This window comes from Dasypus novemcinctus, chromosome 12 (genome assembly GCF_030445035.2).
Source record: "Dasypus novemcinctus isolate mDasNov1 chromosome 12, mDasNov1.1.hap2, whole genome shotgun sequence".
Lineage (NCBI taxonomy): Eukaryota > Metazoa > Chordata > Mammalia > Cingulata > Dasypodidae > Dasypus > Dasypus novemcinctus.
The window spans coordinates 71625282-71637712 of record NC_080684.1 but is presented as its reverse complement, the minus strand read 5'-3'; the positions used below and the strand labels follow the sequence as shown (position 1 = coordinate 71637712).

At 32.3% G+C, this 12431-nt stretch overlaps 1 protein-coding gene across 4 annotated transcripts in view; it reads left to right on the top strand.

Annotated features, from left to right (window-relative positions):
* Window positions 1-12431, top strand: part of CEP290 (centrosomal protein 290) — a 95495-nt gene that overhangs the window by 20948 nt on the left and 62116 nt on the right. For all 4 annotated transcript variants that reach the window (XM_058308517.2, XM_058308518.1, XM_071218998.1 and 1 more), the window contains exons 15-22: window positions 1355-1455; window positions 1528-1615; window positions 2586-2698; window positions 4207-4291; window positions 4845-4987; window positions 9194-9358; window positions 9863-10012; window positions 11798-11913. In XM_058308517.2, coding sequence (XP_058164500.1) covers window positions 1355-1455; window positions 1528-1615; window positions 2586-2698; window positions 4207-4291; window positions 4845-4987; window positions 9194-9358; window positions 9863-10012; window positions 11798-11913 — 961 coding nt within the window. The remainder of the gene's footprint in view (window positions 1-1354; window positions 1456-1527; window positions 1616-2585; window positions 2699-4206; window positions 4292-4844; window positions 4988-9193; window positions 9359-9862; window positions 10013-11797; window positions 11914-12431) is intronic.

Below are 12431 nucleotides of genomic sequence, written 5' to 3'. Positions count from 1 at the left end.
CCTTTTTAAATTAAAGTAGTGTCTGTATGACACATGTTACTTTGCACAGTGCTCTTGTTTTAGATGAATTTATGAAGACATTTAGAAGTACTGTTTAGACCTTTTTAGATTTTTAGATACTTGGCTTTTACAATTTAAACTGATTAAGGTTGTTTTTCTTTTTTTAAGATTTTATTTTATTCATTTCTCCCCACACCCTAATTGTTTGCATTTGTATTTGCTGTGTGCTTGTTTTCTTTTTTTTTTTAGGAGGCACTGGGAACCAAACCCGGGACCTCTCATGTGCGAGGGAGGTACCTAATCACTTGAGCCACCTCTGCTCCCTGATTAAGTTTTATTTTGATTTAGTATTTTAAGGTTACAATTGACTCTAAGAAGTAATTAGTAAATATAACTTGCAAGTTTATTGATTTCAATAAATAGTTCATTAATTTATATTAGTTTCACTGTTAAATTTTGATAGATCAATCTAGATTATTTCTATAAAATAAAAATAAAGATCTATATATTATTTCATTACATTGGATAAATGTCAGTTAATGCTTTCTTAGAGTTAAATGTAAAAAAGTTGTTTTAAAGAGGAAGGAAAAATAAATATTTTACACAGATTATATATTAAAAAAAAAATCTATCTACGTAGGGCACAGAGTTGTGCTACAGCTTCAAGATTAACTTCTGATGAACTTAGCCAACCAGATGACAGCCAGAATGTGGTAGTTCCTAAAGATGACTTCCAAACCAACTAGATATATATGACAATGCCAGACTTTCTGTGTTTAAAAATCTCCCAATTTTATTTATAATCACTGTAGACAATCTTAATATTTAGTTTTCAGAGCATCACTGCTTAGTAATACAAAATTAGGAGATAGGTATAGAGAGAACATCAGACTAATAATAATTCAGTATTTATATTAATAAGTTACTACTATGTGCTAGGTACCATGCTAATTATCTTGAGTTAATGTTTTTGTATCCCTGATTATAAGCCATATAAAAATGAATATGGTGTGCCCTGTTACTTAGTTAATAGTTTAAGGTAGAATTTGAATCCCAGTCTGTTTTACTTCAAAACTTCTATTATTGAATACATTATAGTACTGCTACAGCAGCCTGACATGGAGAGGAAGACAGATCCTGATATGTTTTTTGTCAGAATTTCCATTAATAATTATAGTAAAAATTTAACTTGTGCTACAGTTCAAATATCTGGAAAATTCCTACCCAAAAATTATTACATTCTTCAGATGTGCTGGCTATATGACTTATAACCAATAGCTTAATGGTATATAAAATTTTTTTTAGTTTATTTGAATGTTGGTAAAGTTTTTAATCATTTTATTTTTTATTTTAGGCCTTGAACCAATGACAATGATTGACTTAACTGAATTTAGAAATAGCAAAAGCTTAAAACAGCAGCAGTACAGAGCTGAAAATCAGATCCTTTTGAAAGAGGCAAGTGCTATGATCAAATTCTTATTTTTCTGATTGAACCAAAGAATCATACTAATAGTTCATGCTTTGCAGATTGAAAGTCTAGAGGAAGAACGACTTGATCTGAAAAAAAAAATTCGCCAAATGGCTCAAGAAAGAGGAAAGAGAATTGCAACTTTAGGTATACTCAGTTATTCTAAACCATTCAAAGGATCACTGAAAAATGAGTTGACTGTATTTGAAATTTTCTCTATCTTAGAGATATTTTTGCTATGTTATTTTGGTTCTATTAAGAGTTGGATAAAGAAAATAATGACCTGATGAAGAGTATATAAGTGAATGTCAACAGTCCTTATCTATAACAGATGAAAAAATAGACAAACAGAAAACAAACCTCAGAATTGTGGACTTTTAAGAAATTTACAGTACTGTCTCTAATATTTCCGGATAGCTTCAATGTGTCATAATTAATAATGACAGAACTTAATTTTTTATTAAATATGTTACTGTTAATATTTTCCTTTGCCTTAGGGCTATTCACTGAGAACCTTCTTTTAAATTATTCTTTACTAAATGAAAATAAAGGATCATTGAATAAAAAGTATTGTATCTTTTTTTGGTTTATTTTATGCAAATATTAGAGTTTTTATAACTTTTATAATTTCCCTTAACAGTGCTTTTTTGTAAATGGACCATAGAGAAGGAATGTTTTTTTATTTAACTTGGCCCAAATCCACAAGCACATATATGAGTTATAGCAGAAATATTTGTAGCATTATGGTCTCTAAATAGTACATTGAAAAAGTTATAGAAGGGCAAATCTTCATGATTTGTTAGTATATTAACCAGCCTACTCGTTATTCATATTCTTGTTTATTTTCTTTGTATTTCTTTTATCTTATTAATTGGTGCTTTTAACATAGAATAGACAAAGAATGCTAGAGAAGATAAAATTCAAATTAATTTCTAGCTTATTAAAGGTGAGTTAGAATCAGAAGGTGGTAATAATTGGGTATCACGTAAATCAAAGATTTTGGAAAAAAACGATTCATCTTCTGTTGGGTTAAACTTGAGTCTAGTTTTTAAGAATTAAAGTGTTGGAATAGTGAAAGAGTTATTATTTTTTAATTTGTTAATTCTTTCATATGTAGGATTAAAAGTTGAGGACCTGAACCTAATTGGAAGCTTTTCTCAAGAGAATAGAAAAGGAGAAAGAAATTTTGATTTTGTCAACTCCAAATATATTAGTGAAGCACAATCACAGGTAAAAAGTAAAATATTGTTATGGTGAAGAGAATAAAGAAAAATATTATTATCGTGATTTGAAATTTCACCTGTTACCACATTTTGGAATCATTTAAATAATTAGAGAGCATTTTTTCTGATTTAAATAACCTGTTGACCCAATAATTAATGAGATATTATTTACTCTAAATACAGATTAGAAGTTCAGATAAAATAGAGCTGCCGCTTAGGAGATCATCATTCAGTATTCCACAGTCTGATCAGAATGAGCCAGAAGAGTGTATGACCATAGGATCATTATCAAGAATGTTACCTGAAATTCATCGTAGTGTAGAAGGTGGAGTGGATCCTTTTGTGTCTTTAACTAGACATTCTTCATCCATGCAAGTAAAAGATGTTAGTTCAACTCCAGAAACTATTATAATAAGGGAGATTTTTAAAGCACCATGCCTACAATCTTTAAGAAATCTAGAATCATTAGTCAGTACCTTTAGTAAGGAGAACCATGAAGAAATAAATGATGATTTAAGCTCTCTTTCTGATAATTGTGTGAAGAAAGTGTCAAGTAGCCATCAGGCACTAGAGAAGACTAGTTTCATACAAAAAGGTGATTCATCTTTTCCGGCTTTAACAACAGCTTCAGACTTAATGCAGAAGCTTTCACTTAGGCAAAAATCTGTAATATTTTGTCAACAAATTCCTGATAACATAGCAGGCATGGATATATCACAACTAGCATCATCAGAAGATGAACAGATTCATACTCAAACAAAATACACTGATAGCAATTTCAAAGAAGATATAGGAAAAGAAGAAGTACCTTTACAAACAGAGAGTTTGAAAAGTAAGCTTGAAGTTAATCTTCCAGTTTCTGTGCCTGTCATTGCACAATCAAAATTAACTCAGAGAGATCCACTTGAAAATCTTACAGAACAACTTCGGAGAGAACTAGTATTTCTTAGGTCTCAGGTGAGCTTTCCTCCACATTACATTCCTGGGATTGCTTTTTTTATTGTTTTTTATGATTTCTCTAACAAAGTTCTACATGTAATAATTATAAGAATTTTTTGTCACGTTAGTACTAATTTATATACATTCTGTTTTTGTAAAAACTAGAAAATGCAACACATTTGATATGAACACATTGGCTTACCTAATATATTAAATGTTTCTTTAGAATGAAGTCATAACACAGGATTTATTGATCAAAGCACAGAATAGAAATGCAGAAATAGGACTTAGACAACATATAAGCCAGGCAGAACAGGTAGTATAAAAGCAGACCATTAAAAGAGAAGATAGTGATATTAAGAGCAAAAAAAATTATATATCCATTTGTCTTTTGTCATGGATTGAGAGGGAGAATATGAGAAGGATCACTATCTTTTTTTACACTTTAGATTTTACTTTATTTTTATGACTGCTGCTATATCTCTATAATTTGTTTTTTGTTATCAAACTTTTTAAAACTTGAAAAACAATTAAAGTATTTTGTAAAAAGAAAATTAACTTTATTTTTTTGTTTAGAATGAATTTCTTTCAAGGGAACTAAAGGAAAAGGAACAAGATTTAGAAAGAAGTAGAACAATAGTAGCCAAATTTCAGAATAAATGTAAGTTACTATTAACTCCTATATTTCTATGTATTTTAAATATTTTCCTATATATTGAATCCTGGGCCTGAAAGGACTTTACTACATTCTCTGTTTTCTAGTCTGTTTTATCCTAATTACTTATATAGGTTTATATTCTAGCCTGTCTCATTCAGTTTGTTTTCCTTGCAATTTTAACTGCAAGTGCATGTTTTTAATCTGAAATTTTGTGAAGATAAATAAGTCTAAGTCTCTTTTTTTTTCTGTTTTCTCTTAGTAAAGAGAAATTAGGAAACAATTTTAATAACAAGCATAGTTTAAGTTAAGGCAAAAGTGTACTTATTTTTTTTACCTTTCAGAGATGAGGTATTTATATGTCATGCATATGAATTAAATAGGGTATACCACTTAACTCAATATTCACACATTTCATTTACTGTTGATTGTTTTTTTTCACATTTGCCTTTTCCAAATGGATATTTTTTCCTAGATGTGAACCACTTTTCCTCTGCATAGGATAATATAAGTTTTTACAAAGATCTATTCATTCAATATGAAAATTGTGTAATTACAGTAAAAGAATTATTTGAAGAAAATAAACAACTTGAAGAAGGTATGAAAGAAATATTGCAGGCTATTAAAGAAATGCAGAAAGATCCTGATGTTAAAGGAGGAGAAACATCTTTAATCATTCCTAGTCTTGAAAGACTTGTTAATGTAAGTTATTTTTACAAATAAATGATTTTATTTTGTTATTTCAGCACTTTAAAGATGTTATTTCACTGTCTTCTGGTCTCTCTTTTCTGTCGAGAAGCTCACAACCATTTGAATCATTGTTGCCCTCTTATTTTTCTTAGGCTCCTTTCAATATTTTCTCTTTATATTTGGTTTTTACCAGTTTCATTATAATATGTGTATGGGTATGAGTGTATGTGTCTGCACCCATGCACACACATGTGTATCTTGTTTGGATTTGCAGAGCTTCCTGAATCTGTACATTTATTCACAAAATTGGGAAGTTTTCAGGCATAATTTCTTAAATGACTTTTTTTCTGCCATATTCTTTCTGTTATTTCTTTCTGGGACTCAAATGACACATGAATGAGACCCTTTGATATTGTCCCATATGTCCCTGAGGCTTTGTTCATTTTTCTCTAATGCTTTATCTTTTCTTTCTCCTGACTGGAGAATTGCTGTGGATCTGCCATCAATTTCACTGACACTTTTCTCTGTATTTCCATTCTTTTGGTTAAAGCCTCAATCTGAGACCTGACAGAGTTTTTACACAGAATTTGGAGCTTCTTTTTTCTGGTTGTCCTCTTTCTGGAATTTCTCCTTCACTTTTCTGAGATTTGGGGCTCTATCTTCTAGGCCATAACATGGTAGGTCACTATGACTGTGGCCTTAGGCTAAAACCCTGGAAGTGGCAAACTCCTCCCTTGTCCCTTAGCTTGCCAGAGCTGCTGTTACAAATAACACAGAATCATTAGCTTAAGAGCAGGAATTTATTGTTCCACAGTTTTTGAGATTAGATGTCCAAAATTATGGTATCGGGTAGACGTGCCTTTTCTGAAGGGTTTAATATTCTGGTGGTGGTTTGCTGGCAATCAGTCTCTGCTTCTGTCATGTGGTGTTCTGTTTCTGTCTTCTCCTATGGTTTCTACTTCTGTGTCCAAATTTCCTTTACCTTTAAAGACTCCTGTCATACTGAATTAAGGGCCACCCTGTTTCAGTTTGGCCTCATCTTAATACAATATTTGAAGATCCCATTTCTAAATGAGTTCACATCTGTAAGACCTGGGGTTAGGACTTAAACATGTCTTTGTGGGAACTTAATTCAATCTACTATACCTTGCCAGGTCTGTCTTCTAAGTTTTGAGTCCCCTTAGTCATCTACCTGCTATTATATGCTCTCTAGAACCTTTAAGTAGTTGTAGTTTTTTTACATTTTGATTTTTATATGTGGAAGGGCAGGGCTGTTGGGAGCTTATGCCACCAACTCAGAAGTGGATGGGATGGCTTTATTCTGAATATTTAAAGACCTATCCATTGCACAAGAAAGATTTCAACTTTTCAGTGATAGTCTACTTGTGTTGTTTTTTTTCTTTACCTTAGGAACTTAAGAGTTTTATAGTATTAATGACTATTATATAAACTTGAAAAAAACATATTTTTAGATTCATAATATTTAAGTATACGTGATTTAAATAATCCAAACATATATTTGTTATGTTTTTCTTACATGTTTTCCGAATTTGTGCTTGATGTAAATAGAAAAAATTTTTAATGCTCATTGAATTTCTTTTTTAAATGATGATTAAATAACTAATATTTGAGTTCTTTCATAATATTAAAATTGTTAGTAAAAAGGGAGTCAGATACTGATATGTTAAAAACTTCCTGAGGCAAGAAATCATTTGACTAAATTTATCAGAACCATCTGATTCCCCTCAAATGTCTGCCGTTTGGGCTTTATTCCTCTGTTGGTGACTTTGTTTTGCCTCTGATATTTTGAATGTCTAAAATGATTCTTCCTGCCTTCTTTTTTTTTTTTAAAGATTTACTTATTTGTTTTACCCCTTCCCCTCCTCCTGCCCTGCTGTTTTTGCTGTCTGTGTTGTCTTCTCTCCTCATTTTTTCTCCTCTAGAATTCACTGGGATTCGATCCTGGAGATCTCTGATGGGGAGAGAGGTTCCCTGTCAATTGCACCACCTCAGTTTCTGGTTTCTGCTGTGCTTCACTTTGACTTTTCCCTTGTCTCTCTTTTTTTTTTAAAGATTTATTTATTTATTTATTTATTTATCTCCACTTCCCCTTGCCCCCAGTTGTCTGCTCTCTGTGTCCATTCGCTATGTGTTCGTCTGTGACCGCTTCTATCCTTATCTTTTTGTTGCGTCATCTTGTTGTGTCAGCTCTCTGTGTGTGCAGTGCCATTCTTGGGCAGGCTGCACTTTCTTTCGCGCTGGGTGGCTCTCCTTATGGGGCGCACTCCTTCCGCGTGGGGCTCCCCTATGTGGAGGACACTCCTGCGTAGCATGGCACTCCTTGAGCACATCAGCACTGCTCATGGGCCAGCCCCACATGGGTCAAGGAGGCCTGGGGTTTGAACTGCGTACCTCTCATTTGGTAGGCGGATGCCCTATCCATTGGGCCAAGTCCACTTCCCTCTTGTCTCTCTTTTGATGCATCATCATCTTGCTGCATGACTCACTTGTGCGGGCACTGGCTCACCACATGGGCACTTGCGCAGGCATATGTACAGGCACTGGCTCACCATGCAGACACTAGCACAGGCACTGGCTTGCTGTGCGGGAACGCTTTCTCTTCTTCTTTTTCACCAGGAGGCCCCAGGGATCAAACCCAGGTCTTTCGATAATGGTAGGTGGAAGCTCTATCACTTGAGCCCCATCCACTTCCCCCTGCCTTCTTATATGAACATTTTGTCTATGCTACTGCCCACGCCTCATATGTCCCAGAACAAACTTCATTCTCCAAGGGAAGCTAAACTTAGTGACTAAATAAAAAACAGATTGACTAATCCTGGAAACCTAAACTTCTATTTCTGTTGATGGCCTCTGTTCTTCCCTGGAGAACCAGTTCCATAGTTGTAGAGTTTATCTTCTATCCTGGGCTGTTACTTTTTTCTGCTTGATGTGCTCTGGCTGAAACCCATGCCTGACCCAGCAATCCATCTTCTGAGAAATCTTCAGAATCCATGACACTTTAGATCAGATAATTCCAGATTATGCACTCAGTTCACTTTATTTTGCTACAAGCTATTTTTCAGTGCCCTTCAATCTCCATCTAATTCAATGGCTAGCTCTCATTTTACCAAATGGCTATGTAGACAGCATGATGTGATTACTCAGTAAAGCAGAGTAACTAGACTAACTAGCAGACTAACTAGACTATCTTGTTGTCCATCATAGTAGCACTTTCTGCCCACTTCAAACTTCCTGGGAATGCCTTTGAATTACTGAAACTTACTGTTGTGCATGGTTTGCTGATCTGAGGGCAAAAGGCTTATTTTTATGAATCTATTTCCTATAGTTAAACCCCAAATTACCCACCTAAATGGGAGATTACCTTTGGTAATCACTTTACCTTCTTTATCTTCACCATTTCTGAAGGTTTTCTTTGAATTTAACAGATTTGTTCTATACACTTCTAAAGTCCCAATTTTTATATGTATGTATTATGTAGATGTGTACATGGGTGTATGTATATTAATGTTTGCATTGTTGGAAAACTTGAGGTAGTGAACCTCTTTGATAGTATTTTAATATTTGACCTCTTTTTGCTTATCCAGCCTCTTGGATAAAATTGTGTTATTGGACTTTGCCTTTTTTATCATGTAGGCTTCAACTGTCTGAGAGAGGAGGCACTGAAAAATTCACTTAACTGATTTAGTAAGCAATTCAATTATTTTGTTCATGCTATAAATTCATTTAATTCTATATAGTTTCAAAGCATTTACATATAAATTATCTCATTTGAACTTTACAAAAACCCTGTGAAGTAGAAAGACCTAACATTGTTTCTCTTCTTTAGAGATAAGTTAACTAAGGTATAGAGAGTGTGAATCACTTGCCCAACTGGTAAGGGACTGGTTAAGATTTGGACCCAAATAATATTTTTTCCTCTCCAGTTGTTTTTCTAGTCTTACCAGTCTACTAAGATTAGCTATTTGCTAGTTAATGTTAATAATAAAGTAGTTACTATGCTTGGTAATGCTGGTGTAAATTAAACTAAAGTTTTACAGATTTAAATTCATAAATAAATAGAATTAACATATTTTGTCATCATGCATGGCAGTGGGAATACTAAATTGCTTAAATGTCAACTTTGTTTAAAGGTAGATATTTCTTTTTAACTATGGTTTTGTATTTCATCATATTTCTTCAATATCATCTAAACATTAGGCTATAGAATCAAAGAATGCTGAAGGAGTCTTTGATGCTAATCTGCATTTGAAAGCTCAAGTGAATCAACTTACTGGAAGGAATGAAGAATTAAGACAGGAGCTCAGGGAATCTCGGAAGGAAGCTATAAATTATTCACAGCTGTTGGCAAAAGCAAGTTTAAAGGTGAGACATTTTATTAAATAAAAGACATTTTATTAAATAAATTAATTTTTCATGACTATTTTATAAGAAAATGCCTTGAGTTTTGTTTAAATATTTCTTATAGAATAAATGGAAAAGTAAGTGCCATTTTTTAATAAAGAATACAAAAAGTCTAAGTCCTAAGTCTAGGCTTTTCTTTTTTTAATTTAATTTTTTATTTTAAATCAGTTTTATTGAGATAAATTCACATACCATACAGTCTATCCAAAGTATATAATCAGTGGTTTTTAGTATAATCACAATGTTGTGCATTCATCACTAAAAAAAAATTTTAGAACAATTTCATTAGGCTTTTCTAAGTAGAAATTAAAGTATGGTTTAATTAATTGTTGGCGGGACATTTATATATCTGCTTTTCTAACTATACAGTAGGAAAAAAAACTGAAGTATAGAGTGGTGCTTTTAAATTTGTCTTTTTATGGGTACAAGAAATGCAATTTTCTTCCCTGACTTATTTGTTTTCAGATAGATCATCTTGAAAAAGAGACCAGTCTTTTACGACAATCAGAAGGATCAAATGTTGTGTTTAAAGGAGTAGACTTACCTGATGGGATAGCACCATCTAGTGCCAATATCATTAATTCTCAGAATGAATATTTAATACATCTTTTACAGGTACAGAAAATTTACATGTGAATAATGAAACATTGATAATATACTTTTAAATTTAATCTTCATGTATTCCTTTGAGTTCTCAGAATATTAAGTGAGATTTTTAATGGATTTTGATGTTCATTAGAATATTATAACAAGCAATTTATTCCGTTTATTTGCATGAGAAACATGCTCATATCTCTTGCTCACTTTGTGTGTCAGTCATGTGAAATATATGATTCATGAGTAAGAAAACAAGCAACTTCTATAAGGTAGTGATATGTAAATATGGTATGTACCTTTAATTATTGCTGTTTGCAGAAGAAATTCAAGAAAATAAAATTGACAACTTTTTAGTGTCATTAGAATTGTTCTTTTTTTGTGTTAACCACATGGAAAAGTTCTTAAACCAAATTATCTTTTATGTCTTCCTTCCCTTCTCCTTTATGTTATTTCATCAGCAAATTAGAAAGGATATTTTACTATCCTCCTTGCCCATTGTTTGTTTCTCATTTTTGCTGTCTGTATCGTGACCATTATGATTAACCTAATGAGGGATGCTTTTCATTATTTCATTTGAAGTGTGAATACCCTTCTCATCATATATACTACAAATATAATCTTCAAAATATGTTCAAAATTAATGAAAATATGTTTTTGATTATAGACACCAGTCTTCCTCTCCCAGCAGATCTATTGAAGATGATGCTATTAGGTCATCAAATACCAATTTTTGTATTTAGAAATTACATTTATTAATCTTTTTCTGAGTATCGAATTTGTATATTATGTAAGTCAGTAAATGGAACAAACCTAACCACTTAGAATATTACTATATATTTCATGATATATCATCATTTTTAAATTTTGAAATTTCATCACTGTGATTTCTCTTTTTTTCCTTTAATGTAAGGATACTAAATGTATATCTAATATTTTTTAATAGTTGAAAAAAGGTTTGTACTAAGGTATAATGGTGGAGTTGAAAAGAGAAATGGATATCAGCGATCATGGAAAAATACAATTGACAGAAGTGATAACATATAGAGGGTTAGGGAAAAGAAAGAAGTTTCCTAGTATAGGACTTTGAATAATTGATACTGGCCTAACTAAAAATACAAATATAGGAAGAGGAGACTGTTTGGTGTTGGAGAAAGATAATTTGGTTTGAGTCATGTTAAAATGGGTGTATCTGTAAAATATCTACTTGAGATGTGAAATTAGAAATGTGGATTTGGAGCTCCATATTGACTAATGCTAATGAGATAAAATTGGAAATCACTGCCACATAAAATTTTTGAAGTAGTAAAAGAGTTATCTTAACTGTTCTAGTACTTTTTTTTACGTATGTATGATAATAGAGACTTATTTGGTCACTTTCTCTCTATTCCTCTGAAATCCCACCCTTTCTGTTCCCTTCTTCCTTTCCTTGCTCTCTTTTTTTTTTTCTGCTTTACTCTTTTTCTTCCTCTTTGTTTTCCCTATAAATTCCTAGAAATTTGTACTTAATCTTACTGTTGTTTGTGATAAGTTTGTGCTTATGGTTACTATTGTCTCTGATAATTTTTGTGCTTGCTGTAACTATCATATATGAAAAATTACCTATTATATAGTACATTCTTCTACACATATTGCCTTAACATAAATGTTCAAAATATCATAGAAGCGATCTGTGCTACTTATGAATTTGGTGACTTTTCTTTTTTATATAATTTTCTTTCATCTTATCAGAATGTAAATTTATACCTTCAAATATATAATGTGTTTTTAATGCTTTTTCATTCTTATTTCTAAATCAATTTTTAGGAACTGGAAAATAAAGAAAAGAAGTTAAAGAATTTAGAACATTCTCTTGAAGAATATAACAGAAAATTTGCAGTAATTCGTCATCAGCAAAGCTTACTATATAAGGAATACCTAAGGTATTATATTGTAAATATAATTGCAGTTATTATTGTTTATGATGAAAGTAAAGTGAAACATGCTTAGATATTTTGTTTTACCTCTCCTTGCTTCTCTCCCTCTACTGTTTATTTTTTTAGACTAGTGACTGCTGTCAAGAATAGGTTTTTAGATAGACAATGTAGCTTAATGATTATAAGCCTATCCATGGTCTGGAATCATTCTGCCTGGATTTGAATCCTGACTTTACCATTTTCTAGCTGTGTGGCCTTGGGCAAGTATTTTGCCTATATGTGTGTCACTTTCTATTTACAAAATACCATAATTGTAATACCTTCTTCATAGGGTGGTTATGGACCATAAATGAACTTTGAAAATGCTCAGTCCAGTACATGGCGTATAATAACATTTTGTAAATGTCACCTTGGGCAGGCAGCATCCTGCTTACTTAGTCTTCATCACCGTCTGACGGGGTGGGGGCGTGTCACATTAGGAAGGGGGTGACGGGTAGGCTCTGCTTCCCTGGAGTCAACTGGGC